Source organism: Ictidomys tridecemlineatus, chromosome 10 (genome assembly GCF_052094955.1).
Source record: "Ictidomys tridecemlineatus isolate mIctTri1 chromosome 10, mIctTri1.hap1, whole genome shotgun sequence".
Lineage (NCBI taxonomy): Eukaryota > Metazoa > Chordata > Mammalia > Rodentia > Sciuridae > Ictidomys > Ictidomys tridecemlineatus.
The window spans coordinates 72,608,069-72,627,270 of record NC_135486.1 but is presented as its reverse complement, the minus strand read 5'-3'; the positions used below and the strand labels follow the sequence as shown (position 1 = coordinate 72,627,270).

Sequence of the window (19,202 nt, the reverse complement as noted above, 5' to 3'; positions counted from 1 at the left end):
TAAAACTATGAGAAGTTTTTGTTGTTTAAGTCCACCAAGTCTATGTTACTTTGTTAAAGCAATGCTAGCTGCTTTCTTGCAAACGGTGGAAAAGATTACAAAAAGATGGAGGAAGGTGCAGGCAAATCCTTCACAAAGTTTGTGTTTGTCTCTCTAACATCTCCCTTGGGGATCTCTGCCTTCTGTTTGCATCCCTGTCTCTATCCATCTTTTAGCTGGCTAGTGCCTAATTCTTGCCAAGTAATGGTTGGTTAGAGGAGTAGAATTACAGAATTTTAAGAGCAAATGGGAACTTTAGAGCACTTAAATGGTCAGTTTTTTCCCAAGGAGGCATTTAGAAATGTGTGGAAAAGTTTCTGATTGTTATGGTGACTGGAATGTGCTCTGATTTATTGGAGGAGACCAAGAACACCAGACAGCCTATGATGTGTGACACAGCTGAAGAACTTTCTGCCCTACATTTCTAGTTCTTCCCCTTTAATTGGGAGAAATCAGATCCAAGGTGACAAGGAGCATACTCAAGGTCCCACAGCCAGTCAGAACCAAAGTGAGATGAGAATCCACAAGTCTAGGCCAGTGCTCTCCCACCACATTGCAGTGAAGCTCAAAACCCTGAGAGGTCTTCAAGGCAAAGAGACCTCTCTTCCAGAGCAGACTATTCGGGCCTTTGATAAAAGAGTAGAAGACATGTTTTGGCTGGTATGAACTCATTTTAAACAGTGATGGTGAAACAGCTATTTTCCCAGGTCTTATAAATTCAGCTTTGAACAGAGGGGATTAAAATAAATGTACATTTCACAATTCTGTCTTGTCACTTCAAATATTTTATGGGATGAGAAGAGGAAGAAGAAAAAAAAGAATGAAGGGAAAGAGAAGAGAAAACTAGAATGAGTTCCGATTATGTGGTTTAAACATAGGAATGTATTTAAATAGTTTTAAATGTGATTTCTAGACATGGTGTCATATAATACCACTACCAAAAGCTTCCTCCTTCCCTTTGCCTTCTAGGGATGGCTGACTTAAAAAAAAAAAAAAAGTTGTAAATTTTTAAGCCAACCATCAAAGGGCACCAATTCACATAATTCTTTTTTTCCCCTCCTATTTTCTTTTTCTTGAAAATACAATTAACATGACTCTGCAGTTTTTGACAGCCACAATACTTACTAATTGAACTCTTTGTTCATTCACAATTATCAATGATTAAATCTTGGTTTATGAAAGACAAAGCAAATGAGAAGTGACGTAATGCCTTAATGAGAAAATAGACCACACACAGGTCTGTTCCAGAGGGAATAGGGGGAGCTGACCAGGGGGAGCATTCTCTGGGGATGGTCATCTGAATGTGCAGGGAGAGGATAGAAAGTCATATCCAACGAGGTAACTGGCCTTAACTTTTTAAAAGATATTGGTGTAGTTCAAATTGTTTTAATTATGGAAATTTTCAAATATATGAAAAATTGAGAGGAAAAAATATGATCCATCTCCATGAAACCATCACCCAGCTACACCAATATCAATACCCTGCCAATCTTAATTCATCTATACTCCCACACTTTCCACCTCAACTATTTTGAAGCCAATCTCAGACAGCATATCATTTCACCCATGAGCACTTCAAAATATATTTTGTAGAGAATTTTTAAAAAATTCTATGTGTGTAGCCCTAGAGTCATTGGGTAGAAAATGGAAAATATTTAAATTAAGTATAAGAAATCATTATAACAGAGCTGTCAACCATTGAGTTGATTGCCTTGGGAAGTGGTGAGTTTATCATTAAGGAAAGAGTCAAGTAAAGCCCAGATAACCCACTTGTCAGTGATATAATGGAGGAATTCTAGCACCGAATAAATGATTGGATTTAATCAGCAGTTCTCAACTATTTTTTTTCCTCATAGAGACACATATGGCAGATGACACTGATTTATGGCTCACATACTCATATGTGGTTTCCTACAAGTAAGGACAACTCCATATGTGTTTCTTCTCCAAAGAAAGCATATTAAAATGCAAGTAAGTGGATGTCGTTGCCGTAGAGATAACCTGAAGTTTGCTTTAATTCATTAGAAATAAAAGCAAATCCTTCACAAATTCTGATACTTTGGACAGGAATGAATTGTTGAGATCCACCCCACAAGGACTCTCAACATCCAGCAGATCCACAGCTCAGAAAGCAGAAACCTCCAGAAGAGTTACATTTTAACTAGGAGGGCTTTTGAACCATGCAATATCTGGCTCTTCCCAGAAGTACTCACATGGTAAAGTTGGAGATAAAGGCTCCTTTGGGAATCTGAACATCAAACACAACATTCTGAGGCTGCGGGGAGTTGTTCACCAGCTTGCTCTGGATGATGGTATTGGCCATACGAGAAGTAATGGTGGACTGGACTTTATAGCTATAAAGAGTTACTTGATCAACATTCTCCTGAAATGGTCAAGAAGGTGTCACAGTAAAATCACTCTGAATGGAACTATGTATATGCCATGACCAGCAGTATATTTTATTTGTTATGACCAGTTCTAGAGCATTCGTAAATATATAACTTTGCAGCTGTTAAGCAGTCTCCTAACTTCTCAGAGCATCCCACAAGAGGAAGTTGGCCTTTGTTTTGAGATATTTTCCCATGCTGTTTAGCTCTCTGAGTTTATGACTTTTTTAAAATCCAAGTAGAAAATGGTTGTGGGAGCAAAATTGGATTGAAAAAGTCCAGGAAATAACTTCAAAGAACATAGTTAGTGAAAGGAGGCAGGATCCCAAGGTTGGAAGGAGGTCCTGGCTATGCCTTCAGAATGGGATATAATCAGGGTGGTATGGGCTGAAGGGCATGCAGCAGCCTCCAATGCTGCTACATGTCTTTTTTGGTATCATCTATTATGATTTCCTAGTCAGTTCTCATATTTTCCCTCAAAATAAAACTTTGAGAACAATAAATCATTGAGAACAATGTCAGGTGTGGGTGGTGAGTAGAATATCACGGATAGGGAATTTTGATGCAATTATTGGTCCAAAACCCATCCTTCTACCCATAAATGGATATATATCTGTGGTAGCCCTGATGTAAAAATCACTGTATGTCAGTGTGCAAACCTTGGCAAAGACACGGCCAGTATGCGACACATTAGATTTTGCTTTTAACTCCAAGACGAGTTATTTATTTCAAACTTAGGTTTCGACACCCAACCTTTATTAAAGATTAAACCTGTAATTAGTTAACACCCAGTTCATCTCAAGCTAAGATAAAAATCCAGACTGATTTCCTTGCTTTTCTGGCCATACAGAGGTCTACTTTGACCATCTCAGGGAACTGGGCCATTTCATGTCTAAGAGTTCCTTCCCATGGCCACTCTTTTATTCTCCAAAGCTGTCAGATGTCATGTTTTTAAAATCAAAACTGTTAAGTAGCAATAAATGCATATGGTAGGATGAAACTTATGTTTTTGGTGAAACTTTAGAAAATAAAGAACACTTTCATTCCTTGGTAGCAACTGTCCTGTCTACAAATACTGGACACTCTAGTGCAGAATTTTGGAAAGATTTACAAACAGAATTGGGCAAAGGGGTATTTCAAAATTCAGGTCAATACTCTCAGTGACAAAGACCAAGGAGACACCTGGCTTGATTTCCAGATAATGGTTAACAGGAAAATCATTCACACATCAACTTATAACAAAATCAAAGCAAACTTACCATCACTTCTCCGGATTCTCCAGAAAGGCTTCTCTGTGGAAGGAAGTTAGATAATCATCCTTCAACTGCATGGCATTTATTATCTCAAGGGCAAAACGGGTCTCTCCGTCAAAAACATTTTTTCCCCTTCAGTACTAAGCTGTAGTTCCTTCATTAGAGCTGAGACATGAATCTCAAATATTCTCAGAAACTCTTTTCCCACTGGTGAGTTTCTCTGAACAAGTTTCTCAGCCATTTTTGGTTGCGGGCACACCTCTCTGTGACATAATGCTAAAATGAATATTTTTAAGTGAAAATGTCCAGCCAGACTCATCCTGAGCAGCATAGATTTTCTTCACTCTGTCTGGTTTGCTTTTTCTTCAATTGAGTGGTGATTGGGGTGCTCCATTCTGCCTTGGGACTTTGGACACTCTGTTCCCACTGTCAAAAACACTCTTGCTGCCAGTCCCCCTCCATCTGCAATGCCCCCAGCCCACCATAATAACATCCTAGCCATCCTTCCCATCTCAGCTTTGGCAGAATTTTCTTTGAAATTCTATGACCATGCCCCCCCACCCCCCCCCAATGAGTCAGGTAAGTATTTTCCAAGGAGCTCTTTCCTACCCTCACAACATCTATCTCTTATCCATTTCATATGAGGGGTCAGTTTCCTAGGTTCTGTCTCCTTCTAAACTAAGCTACATGCCAGCAGGGACTTTGATGTACTTCCTCCATGATTAGCCTTGAAACCAAACACAGTGACTGGCACCTGGAAACTTTTGTGCTCTCAACATCGTGCTATGGGGTTCTCCCCATGAGTAACCGTCCCGCGCCATGGAAATCACCTTGCCTTTGAAAGGCGAATGGCTTAGGATTGACGGGTGGAAATTGAATACCTGATGGCTTGTAAAATAAGACAAGTTTTGGATGTAAGCTCAGCTTGCCTGATTTGGGTTGAACCCAGGCTTTAGCAGGTGCTATATGACACGGTGAAGTCAACAGTTGCTTTCTTTCAGACTTTTTGAATGGAAACTTTGATGATTACGTTTTCTCCCCCATGGCTAAATGAAGTCTCGCTGGTTGGGTTTTAATATCATTGATCTACAAAAAAAACCTGGACTTTAGAAATGTCAAACATTGATACCCACACAAACTAAGTCATCAGTCAGCTTAGTGTTGCTTCCATAAAAAACCTTCTTTCTTAGCAGTGGGTTCTGTGTGGGAAAAGCCAAATCCTTCCTAGCATTGCCGAGCTCACCCCCATTAATTAGAGGATTTTATCTAGGCTGCCTCTGTGGCCTCCAGCGTGATATTTCTCCTTCCATGGTACTCTCTGCGCAGCTTCCCATGGCAGAGTGACCAGAGGAAGGAGAACGTGTGGTCACAACGGGAATTAAGAAAATCCTTCCTAAGAGGCACTTCTAATAAGGCAATAAGATCTTTCCAGAATCTTTAATTTTGAGGAAAACTCACAGCCATGTATTCTTTAGGAAACTAAGGGGATCGTTATGACTGACAGCCCCTGGAGAGCTATATGGAGGTCTCACTTTATTTAACCTTGACAGTGTTTCCACCTAGGTGCAAAACCACTAAACTGACTAAGAAGTGAGATCTTGAGAAAATCTAGCCAGAGGCACCATCGTACCTGTTTCACCTCTCCACCCATGAGCTCTTTCTCCTATTTTCCCTTTGGAAGTAAAGCTTACTGTACCTGATACCTCCGGTTCTCTGGCACAAATTGAAATTTTCCTGGGGCCAGTTCCACCAGATCACCATATTCTGCAAACTTAAAAAAAGAATTTAGGATGTTTATATCTATTAAAAATATCTAGAGCAATAGAGGAAGCTAAAGCAGTCATAATATTATTTAATATTCCTTTTCCTCTGCCTCTGGACCATCTCATTATTTTACACCATGATTTTTTTTTCAATCTATTTCGTTTTCTTGTTTGGTCTCAGAGGTGAGTAAAAGGAAATTAACATCTATAAATTTGTTGGAGGTGGGACTTCATTTTTTAGTTTGTGTGGAGATGATGGGACAGACATGTAATGGCCAAAGTGACCCAGTGATTAGGTGGGTACTCGGGGAAGTATTTGGGTAGACCTGGGGGCCTGATGGGCTAGACAGATATGATCAATTCGTCTTCCTGAGTTAAAAATGTAGGTAGGAAAGGAAAGCCAGTTTTAGAAATGACTGAAAAATCACAAACGCATTTGGGTGTCTTGACTTCAGTTAAAGATTTCTAACACATTTGATGGTTTTCAAAGTGTTAGAAAATGCAATGATTTCTAAGCAGAGCAATCTCCCCCTGCAAATACGCCATCGTATTCTTCTTCAAGCAAGACCTCTGCATTTGCTAGGATAGTCCCATAACACATTTTGCTTTTCTGGCATCACAGTAACTCCTACATGAATTTCAGAAAGATTCAGTTCAAGACTTTCCTTACATGAGATGACCAAGGATCCCGAGTAAAGACCTTGAATCCATGGGAATTATTCCTGCACTTTGCCAGCTCACTTTCCATATTCCCTTTTAATAGGAAAGCTTAAAGAGTCCTTACACAAAAATCATAGTTCACTTAGTACAAAAAGCAATGGTGCTTTGATAATGACTCCTAGGGAAAACAGTGATAATAACATTTCTTAATAGTAATAGCTAATAATTGTTAACACTTGCTAGTTCATGCACTGTGGCAGGTAGCTTACACACGGCATTGAATTTTATACCAATCTTTTGGCCTTTTTAGATAGGGAACTACAGGCTCTGCTCCATAACTGCTACACAATGATGCCTGACCACTGAACTTGACTTATTTCTCATGCAAAACCCACTAATGCTTTTTTTTTTTATAACCCATTATACCTTTAAGAAGTATAATGCAGTAATTATAATGGTAAACGCTTGTACTCTGATGATTGTTCTACAAATTTCCTTTCTACACAGAGCAAGATCATTGAATAGCCATTGCAATCCGCTGTTTACGTTCAGAACAGCAACAAGGAGCCCTCTAGATGTACTTACTTCAGGAAGTCCATTTATGGGGATCTCAAAGGCTTGTGTTTCCAAAAGAAATAACCAGATGAGAAAGCACGTGAGTCCTTTCATTTTGCCGGACTGCTTTGCCAAGCTCTCCAGAGCAGATGGCCTAGAGAGAATTCCACTCCTTCGTCCTGAATCAAGTTCAAAGGAACAACAGAGGCTCACAGTTCCTGTCAAAAATAAAAGGAGAAAGAGAAGGAAGCTCTCTAACTGTGCTCAAAATCGGGACAAATATTTGTTTGGGAGCTCCAACTTGACTGTGGGGGTTGAAAGACATGCAGAGGTTATCCAAACAGCAAAGCCAGAAGCAGTTGCTGGGCCATGGGACAAGTCAGGGTCAGGCTCGGGGTCAGATTTTTTTTTTCTTTTGCTGACTTCTATTGATAAAGGCAGAGAAACCTAAAGATAATTTCCATCTTATTTAAGGGACCCAATTAGGAACTATACCAAGAGATAGATCCAGAGAGAAAAGTAAAAGTGAAAAGTTTCTGAAAACAAAATTCTTTCACTTAGATTAACACAGGAGAAGAAAAAAAAAAGCTATGGGAGAAACACAATGGTTTTCTGAGCAGAGAATTCATAGTTAATGTTTTCCCCCTCTCTGATACTGAATACCTATTATATATAAAAAACTGAGCAAGGTGATACAGATATTAAGACTCTTCAGGGTAAGTGTCTTCCATAAAGCTAAGTGTCCATTCTTCCTGCCCCTTGATCATGACTTTCCAGGTGGCACTAGGAGTTGGTGCCATCATTCTGGTGAGTCATACAGTAAAAATATCAACTAGGAACTTTAAAATTATCACCACATTATTTTAACATGGGAAACGAATGCCCAGGAAATAATACAAAAAGAAAAAAAATGTATGGAAAAGTTTGTATCCATGAAAGATAGACACAAGCACATTGACAAATGGCTAAGCAAATAATTGAGTTAGTTTATGAATCAGTTCGTGTGCCAGAAACATCGATGGAGACTCATTACATGCACTAGGAGCTGAATACATAAAAGTGAATCGCAAGGAGTGACCTGCCAGTGTCCCCATATAGTCGTGGAGAAGGATGGACAGTTCACCAGGATGAGGGATAATGAGAGCCATGTCCGGTGTACAGTTGCCACAAGGAAAGTGGGCTACACTCACTCGGAGAGATGTAGGCATGTTCACAGGGCAGACAGGGTGTCATCTGTCAGGTCTGGAAAGATGGGTGGGGTGTCTCCAGGCTGATGGCAGAGGCTCTCACTCAGGGCGTGAGATGAGAGTGCAGGGCTGGCGGGACACCCAGGGAAACAGAGGTAGGTTGGTATGGCCGGAGTTGGAGGGAGGGCGAAGGGAGCTGGCAGAGGGGTAGAGGGCCACAGAGCACGGAATACAGCCATCCAGGGCAACCTGAACTCTGCACTCTAGGCAGTGGGAACTCAGGACTGGAAGGGGAGAAGCCTGACAGACAAGCACTCATATTGTATACAGATCACAGTGGGTTCAGCTCAGGTGATGGAAGAGGCAGGAGAAGCAGCCAAGGAACTATTTAAGAGACGCTGACAGTCCTGTTGAGCTAGCATAAGGCCCTAGACGAAGGCCGTGGAGTGAGGATGGCTTGAGATGATGGGTTCACGTGGTGTTCACATCAAATACCAGGTGTTAGTGGAAAAAGCAAGTACTTACTTTTGATATATAGATGTGTAGGTGCAGACTGTTGCTAAGTAATGATAGCAGCGTGCAGATCAATGAGGGCAGACGTTTACAGCTGTAAGAAAAATATGCAGATTGGCAAATAACCAAGAACTCGTGGTGATGAAGATGCTGTCCGGGTGGTGGGCTCATGGGCACTTTGTGCCTTCTTCTTCAAGGTGGTGGCTAAGGCCACTGGGTTTAGGAGTCGGTCATCAGAGGTTCATGGTCCTGCTCCTTCTGCTTACTAGTTGTAAGAATCCAGTGGTCTCCTTCATCTCTGAGAGCCTTATTTGTGCAATGAGAATGATCTCCCATTGCTGTGGACTGAATTGTTCCCTTCCCAAACTTTTTTGCTGAGGCCATAACTCCCAGTGTGGTTATATTTGGAGTAAAGAGGTAATTAAAGGCTAGGGTTGTGGCTCAGCGGTGGAGTGCTTGCCTCACATGCCTAGGGAACTAGGTTCGATCTTCAGCAACACATAAATAAAATAAAGGAATTGTATCCATCTACAACTAAAAATTTTTTTAAAAAGAAGTAATTAAGGTTAAATGGGGTCAAAGTGTGAGCCTTCATTTGATTAATGTGCTCATGAGATACCAGAACACATACACACACACGTTTTTTTCTCTCTTTCTTTCTTTATGTAGTATGAGGACATAATGAGAAGGCAGTGGTCTACAAATCAGGAGAGAGCCCGAATTAGAAATGAAACTGGCTGGCACTTGGATCTTGCCTAATCTTGGACTTCCCAGTCTCCAGAACTGTAAGAAAATAAATTTCTGTTGTTTGAGCCACTCAGTCTGTGGTTTTGTGTTACAGCAGCCTGAGCTAAGATGCCCACCCACTGTTGGAGGGGGTTTTATAAGCATTAAATAAGGTAACACATGTAAAATATTTGGCATACACTAAGTGCTTAATATATATTAGTCACAATTAACTTTATCATTAAAGAAGAAAGCAGATTTCTATGTGAAAACAGGGCACATAAAAATAGAGTTTAATACTTACTAGCCATTTTTATCCATAGAATTACTTTTGTTTTTCTGATTTTTGACAATATATCTTAATCAGGACCTACCAGCGTATTTTTCTGCGCATTGTAGATGGCGAATTAAAGTCTGCCCAATGATTTATCATTTCCATCATAGATTATATTGTTCTACTCTCCTCCCGTCTTTTTTTCTTTTAAACAGGTTAATCATTTTAGTAGATTTCATATCCCTTTGAGCTTGCATGCTGTTTATTATCAAACTCTCCCTGTAAGACTGTTCCAACATTTCAGAACAAGGAGACAAATACAGTGAAGGAATTTTATGTATTAGCCAATCTTGGAGGAATTTTATTTTCCTTGCAACAAACAAGTTCTGGAGCCTCTAGGACTCGGTGCTGCAATAGTCTGGGCACACCCTGGGCAGAACAGTGACCAAGGGAAGCTGTCTCATGCTCAGGGACAGGTAGTCTGGGACAACTTCTGGTGTCCTGCAGCTCCCTACTACATTTGAAGCCCAATTCACTGGGTTTATAACTAAGACCTGTCTATTTTTCTATGGAGGCTTTGTCTTCACCCTCTGAAGTTGCACAGCAGTGAATCTGTGGGAAAACAACTTCTGGAACAATAGAAGGGAAGAAATAGACCCTCCCCTCCGCTGTCTAGGCTGGGCTGGGTGGGTACCTGCTCAAGCCTGTGGGGGCCTTAGCCACACCCTCACAGAACCATCGAGCCACAGCTTGGCATTCTCCACTGAGATAGTGCTTTGGGGTGCATTTTAAAAAAATAACTGTGTTCTTCAACATTATATACCTTTCCATTGATCATCTCATCTTCAGTGGTTTTAATCTAACATTCAGAAGTAGTATGGACGAATCTAAACTAAGGGCAGCCTGGGTCATTCTCCCCTTTTCATGTCAATAGCTTGTATGCAAATCCCAAGGTCTCAGGAAAAACACTCTGTTTGCTCTCTCTTGATCTTCAGAAGCACAGGGGCTCCCATCAGGGTAGGCTATGTGTTCAGGTCACAGGTCCTGAACCTGTGGCCCTTCCACTACGCCTTTCCCAGGCCCAGGCAGCTGTTATGTAGACCAAAAGTATTTTCTTCTTTAAATGTTCCTGACTTATAAGGATGAAAGTCACTACTGAGAAGGTCGACTGAGAATATCTGCTTTCATGAATGTGAACATCAGTAGAAAATCTACAAGAAAAAATGTCACAATATTTCATGATGTTTGAACAAACTAACAAGTTATTGAGTACGCATTGAGCTTTCTGACAAATATAAATAAACTTGAGATTCATCACTCTAAATGTCACTGTGATTTAGCTAACAGAATAGCTATAGCAAGCACACATTTTAAAAAGTTCAGTTCTAGTCCTATCATTGTGAAAGTGTGTTTTTAAAATTTCAAAATGAGGCTGAGCTAACATACAAATAGCTATCTCTGACTTTTCCCTTCTTGTTCATTGGGTTAGATAAAGCATAATATGGAGAGTGTCTGTTTTCTACACATTGTGGGCTCAGATGCCTTTCCTTCCTATGGTAAAGTGTTTAACAGGATCTTTAAAGACCGTCAGCATATTGGCACATGCCTGTAATCTCAGCTACTCAGGAGGCTGAGATAGAAGGATTGCAGATTTGAGGTCAACCTCAGCAACTGTCAAAATAGAATAAAAAGAACTGGGGACATTACTCAGTGATAGAGCATTATCCTAGCATATAAAAGGCCCCAGGTTCAATGCCCAGAACTTCAAAGAATAAAAAAAAACACTGTTAGAATTTTCAAGAAGACATTCTACTTCTCTGCTGTATCTTTTCTCTTCCTGTAGTGACAGGTATGGTTTATTATCAGATGTAGCCAGATCATAAAGATTTGCGGGGTGTTGGGGGGGCCAGGTTGTGGCTCAGTGGTGGAGTGCTTGCCTAGGACATGAGAGGCTTTGAGTTTAACCCTCAGCACCTCATACAGATAAGTAAAATAAAAGGTATTGTGGTCACCTACTACTAAAAAAAAATTTTTTTAAAGATATTTTTTGCTTAAAATAGAATAGACATATCACAAGCCAAAAACGTGACATAGAGAGGGTGGAGCTAATTGTCTCATTAGCTCTTGGGTTGAGCGATTGCTGTTCTTTTCTTGAGCTGCAGTGATTGTGTTCCCCTGTGTCTGAAGTTTGACTTCATACCCATTACCTGAGTGACCAGCCTCAATCGGGATAGCTCAATCCCAGAATAACGGCTTCCTGTATTCTTCCCAGGGGATCTGGGTATTTCTGGCAAGGATGGGGCCAAATCTGGAGGCCCGAACAACAAGATCCAGCCCTGGTGTTTCCAATCCAGGCAGGCAGCACCTTGGCATGAGTACTGGGGCCATCTCCAAGGTAGAAAAAGTGTGAGGGGCATATCTGGGTATCTGCGCCATGAGGAATGTTGGAGGTCATCTACTGAATTCTCTACATTAAAAGATGATGGAGTGACTTACAGTGGGTAAGTCATGTGGCCAGAGTCACCCAGCTGATGGAGGGTGGAGAAGTGGTATAGAGCTGGGGTGGTATAGAGGGAGGTGGTGGCAGTGGGGTCTGAACCAACAGGTTCTAGAGTCTCACTCTCAGTCACAACCCTGGCCTGCCTCTCCAACTCACTAAGACCTTTACCACTGGGGCCAATCTGTGTGCCTCTATGTCATCATCTGAAAAACGGGGGACAACAAGAAGTGCTCACTTATGGATGTGTATAATGGACTTTGGGCACTGCCTGGAACACATTAGGTGCTTATTAAGTGTGAGTAAGTATCATTAGCAGTATTAAAGCAAGAAGTCCAAAGCATTCTGATCTCTGAGTACTCTGAGCTGTTTTGACTTCACGTCTTCTCCTGTCTCCTCCTGTCTCCTCACAGGGTCTTCAGGGCACTGCAAATGGAATGGACCTAGCCAAGGAGAAAGGCGGTACCAAGGAGCTGAACAACCCCCTGCAGTTCAGTGTCACACAGTGGAACTCCCTCTGCCCCTTCCTTCTCATAAGAGACTGACAACACCCTAAGAGGAGAGGTGGAGTGGAGGGACATCCCCAGGAGGGGCAGTTCCACTTGTAAGAACAGTACTGGAAATCCAGAAGAGGCAACGGACTGAGGCTTGTGACAGACACATCAAAATGCACTTTAGAAACTGTGTTTGGGACACGTGGGACAAAGTTAGGGAAAAAAGTGGACCTTCAGCCAGTAAGAAATGGGTTCATATCAACTAATAGTTTATTTACCTTGGTTTTTCATTGAATTATGGCCATCAACCTAGAAAGAATAGCACAAGCAATGGAAAGGAGGGAAATAAAACCTGAGAGAAATACAGACAGTAAGACAGCACTGAACTAGTTTTAAGTGAATCACTTCCCAGATCAATTACACCCCAGGGCACTGAAAGAAGTTCTGAATTGAAGGAACTTGCCAGTTTGGGCTATTAGCTTACTTCAGTGTTAAAAAGGGAGAACATTTAGATTCTGTAAATTATAGTTTGGGGAGCTTGAAGTTTAGCTGGTTTTGAAAAATAAATGTCATGAAACTATTAAAAAGATGGTTTGAGAACCTTTGGAAGAGGAAGCAATTTGACAAAGGGGCATGTGTGCTTGGGAGATGGAGGGCTCTGATGACCAAGGCCCACTAGATATGGGGTAGGGATGAGAGGGAAGCCGAGGGGTGAGGATCCACTGGGGTTGGAGATAGAATAAGGATGGCAGTAGGAGACAGCCTGGGCCCTGGAGCCCAGGAGAGAATTGCCAAGAAGCAGAAGGGAGTTTGGAAACGCCAAACCAAGCAGAAAGAGTACGAAAGAGTCAGGAAGCAGGGGAATTATACCATCATCAGATGGAGATGAGGCTGGGCTTATGTCCAACCAGTGATGTGGCCCATCCCCACCAAGCACTGAACAGCAAAGTGACTTGTTGGCAGACCAAGGGCTGGTGACACACAAAGCCTGTAAACACTGTCCATGTATCAGAGCCAAACTCTTCCCTTTGATTGAAGATGGCACAAGGCCATTTATCAGCTAAAGAATTAGTGATCATAGTGGACGATTGACTATCAACATTGAATTAATTTGACTTCTTGTCCCCATAGTGTTTCTAAACTGGAAGACCCTAATTGGGTCGATTACAACATACTTATCATGAGTGAGGTGGAAACTGAAAATGGAATGAGTTTTCACCCGGTGAATTGCAGAACCAGTTGTTTGAACAAAGCCAACCAGAAAAGCTTTCATAGATAAATTGATGTTAACTTGAAGGAATGAATTTAGTGGTGAGAAACAAGGTAATTCACCGAACCTGTTTGAATAAAATCTTCTTGAAATGTATTTGAATGATGAAAAGGAAGACAAGACTTAACAAATTTTGGAAGCAGTAAAACCTCGGTGCTTTCTTTAATGCGGGCTTGGAATGTTGCACTCAGTTCCAAATGAAATACTATGAAGGATTTTGATAAATTAGAGGTAAACCACTGGAGCCTAGTAGGAGAGTTAGAGATTTGAAAACTGTGTCTTATGAAGATATAAAACTAAATACACAGTTCAAGGAAAAAAACTCCTTTGAAAATGAGAAGCTGGAGTGGACATGACAGCCATCCATGCATGAGGCCAAAGAGTAGGTTATCTAAGGAGTTAATAGAGACTCCATGCCAGAATGGAGGAACAAAGTCAGAATCCAGGAAAGGAAATCAAAAGCTGGAAGAAGCCGGGCAGGTGGCCAGTCTATGGGGCCGAAGAATGAGCAGGGCTAACAGCCCACAGAGAAGGCTGAGAGCAGAGAGAGTTCAATGGATGGAACGAGGCCTTCTGGAACGTGTCCCATGAACCCTGAGCATCTGCTGGCACAGTTCTCTGAGGTGTGGTTTGGCTGTGTTCATGGGCTAGGTCATGGTCGTCAGTTGGACCAAACTATGCCGAGTGAGCTTCATTCCTGTATTTCCAGAGGGTGGTACCTGGAATGTTCCAGTTTTCTACAGCTGCATAACTTCGAGTTCCAAAACCACAGTGGAATCTCTCACCTCTCTCTGTGGGCTAACTGGTTCTTTCTTTTGCTCTGTGTGGTGTGGGCTGGGCCCTCAGTCCATGGGTAACAACATCCAAATTACTCACCAAAACCTGGGGATCGGCCCTGGCTGTGGGCTGGGAGCTCAGTAAGGGCTCTCGCTAGACTGTCCCCACATGATGTGACTCACATGACAAGCTGGGTCTCAGGATGGGCATTCGAAAGGTACAAACATGGAGGCGGTGGAGCTCCTACGTCCCGTGCTTAGATTTTACATAGTTACATAGTTCTTTCATGTACTGTTGGATAAATCAGTCTCAGGGACACCCCTAACTCCAGGGGAGGGAATATAAATTCCACCTCTAAATAGAAGAGTGATAAGGATTTTGGAAGCATCTTTAAACCATCACAAGGAAAATGGAGTGGTGATATAAGGGATCAAAGTTTTGGAGGTTTTGACTCAAAAATGGAAAGACTGCTTATGGAGGTTATCATGAAGATCAATAGGATAAGGACTGTAAAGATCTTCATACTAACCAGGATGTAGCCAAGTCCCATTACATAGCAGCTGCTATTAATATCGATGTTATTTTTAATTCTGTGCCTGACATTGAAGTGCCTAAACTAAATGGGCAGCAAGTCCAGATTTGGGGAGGGGCACAGAGGATTCCTGTACTGGGAGAGTAAGCCTTTGGGAGATGAATGCTAAAGGAACGTGAAGATCCCATGTTTCCACAGAAAGCTAAAAAAATCCAGCCTCCCATTTCCCACATGTCTTAGAGCATCCTCCTCCTCCCATCTAGCTTCTTCCTTTTCTTATTTAGAGGGAATCCTCTAGAGATTAGTTTTTGAAAGAGTGCAGGCAACATACAAACACAGACCTAAAGTATTTCCGGCCAGTGGGGTTCTGGCATTGTTCAAGTTAAAGCAAACAAATAAGAAAAAAGTTGGCCTTTTAAAATATCTATTTATGTGTAGGGAACTGGAGAGGTAGCTCAGTGGTGGGGCACTTGTCTAGCATGCATGAGGCCCAGGTTCAATCCCCAGTGCCACCAAACACACACACACACACACACACACACACACACACACACACACACTATACACACACCGCTACATGTATGGCCTGACTTTATATAGGATCTCATTTATATAAACAAACTTTCTATAGCTTTACTTTTTCTAAATGGAAACAAGATTGTCAGTTTGTTCATTGGTACAGGAGGCTCCTACTTCCCGAGTGTTCCCATGTATGTAGATGGGGAAAATGATCCTTCAAATTCCAACTGATTGAAGCCACTTTTATCTCTAGGGGAGTACTGTACTTTCTCTTTAGAACATGTGATTGTGTATACGGAATATGCTAGACATTCTTTGTTCCCCATGCATGGATTTCAGTGGCCGTCATTTAGTTAAATAACTCTAGACCTCCAGGAGCACGGCTCAAAATTTTGGCATCAGAGCACATCAGTAAGGGGAACTACACGAAGCATAAGCCTGGCTGCTAGCTCCTCAGTCCATAAGTCACATGTAATAATAGAGGATCATGATGAGTGACCAAGAACAAAGATTCCTTTCCAGGCTTTCTGTGAAGATTACTGTGTGGGTCTGCCCTTGAGTTCACATATAGGCAGAAAGTGTGTGCTGTTTCTTCCTTATCATGATGCTTTCCAAAAGTGAATGACTGAACATCAGAATAGGTGATAAAGATGAAAGTGCAGCAAAGACATGGAAATTGATTATGCTAGGAAATTTGAATTACAAAATAGAGAAGAAATAACTGAGCGGGGCGAGGTGCTATAGAACATTAAAAGTTATGCCTCCTATTCAACTGCACCCTTGAAAGAATAGATGTTTAGTTTAAAAACATTTCCTATAGTTACAGAAACTTTTAGGGAGAGGTATTTTGGAGAATTAAAGAGGGAGCCATATTCCATGTTCAGATCAATGCAGTCAAGAGACAGAACCACACATACAAACATTGGGAAGTATAGTCAGTCAGTATAGGCTAGGGTATGTTGAGGTAACAAAGCCCAAATCTCAGTGACTTAAAACAAACCAAAGTTTTTTTTTACTTCTTGCACATACCATCTCTCCCCTGCCTGCAAATAGAAAGAACCTGGATCTTGGTCTAGCTGTCCCCAGAGGAAATCCCTACTGATACGGAGTTGAACATGAAGGAAAGTCAACATGTCCGTGAGAACAAGTTCCAGAGTTTGAAAGAATCACAGCGAGGCCCTTGAACAAGCCATCAAGCAGGGACTGGCATGTTCGATTTACACAAGCACATGCACAAGGAGGGGAGGGGAGTTGGAGCTGAGGGAGGGTCCTGCATGGTACAGATGGCACCCCTTCTGGCTTGTATCCAGCCAGAAACATGGACTCTGCCAGGAGCCCCTTCCTCATACTGGTAGGAACACAGATCTCTGTAGTCAACAGATCAGCCTAGTGGCCTTTGAGAAGCACCAAGGGTGTTTTCAGTAGGAAGCAGTTGAGCAGAATCTGGAACAAGGTGTAACAATCAGGGAGAGTTTGGAAGGATAGTGTTAGAGCAGCTGCGTATTGGGAAAAGGCTCCAGTTTTACTCAGTTTCCGTTGTTTTCATTCATAGATCTGCCAGTGGCTTTTGAATGGCATTGATACAGACTCTGGTGGTTGATATTCACTTGAAATGTTTTCCGAAACATATCTCCACTAGGTGGCGCAAAGCGCTTATCAATTTGGAGCTGATGTAATGGACTTGTGCTAAGGAAGAGAGGAGGAACTTGAAAGTAAAATAGGGTCTCATGCTGGGGCTGATGGACATGCGGTTAGTGAATAAAGGGCCATGTCATAGTGGAATAATGGGATAAGGGTTGTACTGCAGTTGCATTAAATAATTGCACACCTAATATCTCTAGGGTCAATTCATAGTTTTTTCCTCTTGCCCCCAAACATTTAAATAATCACATATTAAAGCTATTAAAATAGATTCCGAAACTTGAAACATATATATATTGAACATATACATATGTGTGTGTATATATATATTTAATATATAAGGGTCAATCACTTACAAAGTATTATTCAAAAACTCTACTTTCAAAAACAGATGTAGATAATTATTTCCAGTAAACTAATCAGCCAATCAATTGATATTCACTGAATATGCAAGGCACATTGTTAGATATATATGGCACACAAGGCAGTCTGCCAACTGGTTAAGAACACAGTGTTGGGTCCAAAGAGCCTGATTTTCTAACCAATTATTAAATATGACCCACAACATGTTCCTTCACTGTGTCTCAGTTTCCTTATTTGTAAAGTACAGATAAATAATGTCTACTTCACAGGCTATTGTAGAGAGTTCATCTTTGTAAGGCATTTCAAATATTGCCTATTACACAAGTGTAAGTCATCATTATTACTATAGCAAGATTCTTCATTCACAAAGGAGCTCACTGTGAGGCTCAGCTGGGCAAAGATTTCTTAAGTACCTCTTATGTCCTAAGTACTATGAAGGACACTGGGTGGATAAAAGGAACTGGAGATCATTATGTTAAAGAAAAAAGCCAGGCACAGAAAGACAAGGACTGCAGATCTCTCATATTCGGAATGAACAAGGTTGTTCTCATGCAAATTGAGAGTAGAATGGTGTTTGCCCAAGGATGGGGAGATTAGGGGTAGGAAAGGTAGACAATGAGTAGAGGTTACAGTTAGATACGATAGGAATAAGAAGTTCCAGGCTGTAGTATGTTGACTATAGAGAAGGATAATGTACTGAATATTTCACAAGAGAAAAAGAACGAATTTTGAATGTTTTCAAAATGAAGAAATGATAAATGTTCTGACTTGAGCATCACACAGTGTTTATAGATATGAAAACATCTCATGATGCCCCATATGTATGCTCAGTTTTTGTTGTCAGGTATCAGTCAAAAATAAATAATAAAAAAGAAACAAAGGGTTACAAGAGTGGGTCAGGTGTGGCTCCTGACTCATGAAATAAAGGAATTTCACAAGAGAGGTGGGATTGACGGGTAACTGAACCATGAAAAAGCCCAGCAGGTGAAGCTAGTATAGTAGTAACTGATAATTTGGCTAAAAGGAAGGGGCAGTGAGGTAGAGCTGGCAAACATGGGGAGGGTTGATGGTGGACACTGGGGGGAGGCATTCTTATTGGAAGGAACCACAGAACTGGAGACTTCAGAGCATGGCCATCTCTCCTTCCCTTGATACCGCACTCCAGTTTTGTTGGAGACAGGTGCCCACTTGCACCTCCAGCCTCAGCCTCCAGAGCTGCTGGGCTTACAGGTGTGGGCCACTGCACTGAGCCTGTACTAGGAATTTAACTAAATAACTTTATTTATGCAAGTGACCAAATCACAACTGGCCAGTGCCTGTCACGATCATTCACTAGCGTTGGACACAACTTGGACTTGTACTGCTTGTAGCCTGGAGCCAGACGGTGGCCACTCTGCTGGGTGGCTTCTGAGGAAGTTTTTGCTTTCCTCATAGAATGGACAGATGGACTTGGAGACTCTCCCCATCTCCAACATGGGATACGCCTGAAGCAAGAGTAACATTTTCTCGAGACCTCCTTCTGTGACAAGCAAGAGAATGAACCAGGAATTAGCACAGAAAGAGAACATGGCCTCCAGAGCTGCTGGGCTGACAGGTGTGTGCTGTGATAGTAGAAGAAAATGTGACTCCATTTGGTTTTATGACTTCATCCTGTAAAACAACTATGCCAAGTAGAAGGGTCAAGATTGGGGCAAGATGTTCTTTTCCTTTTGCTATAGAAACCTTTAAGAACACAAAACTACCTAATGGGAC

The 19,202-nt window shown here is 41.6% G+C and overlaps 1 protein-coding gene across 2 annotated transcripts in view; it reads right to left on the bottom strand.

Moving 5' to 3' along the window:
• Itih2 (inter-alpha-trypsin inhibitor heavy chain 2) overlaps positions 1-6,943 on the bottom strand; it is a 37,795-nt gene extending 30,852 nt beyond the window's left edge. For both annotated transcript variants that reach the window (XM_078023183.1, XM_078023182.1), the window contains exons 1-4: positions 6,688-6,943; positions 5,376-5,450; positions 3,686-3,718; positions 2,253-2,422 (exon numbers count right to left, since the gene is read on the bottom strand). In XM_078023183.1, the coding sequence (XP_077879309.1) occupies positions 2,253-2,422; positions 3,686-3,718; positions 5,376-5,450; positions 6,688-6,771 (362 nt within the window). In that variant the 5' untranslated portion in view covers positions 6,772-6,943. The remainder of the gene's footprint in view (positions 1-2,252; positions 2,423-3,685; positions 3,719-5,375; positions 5,451-6,687) is intronic.
• Between the last annotated feature and the right edge of the window lie 12,259 nt (positions 6,944-19,202).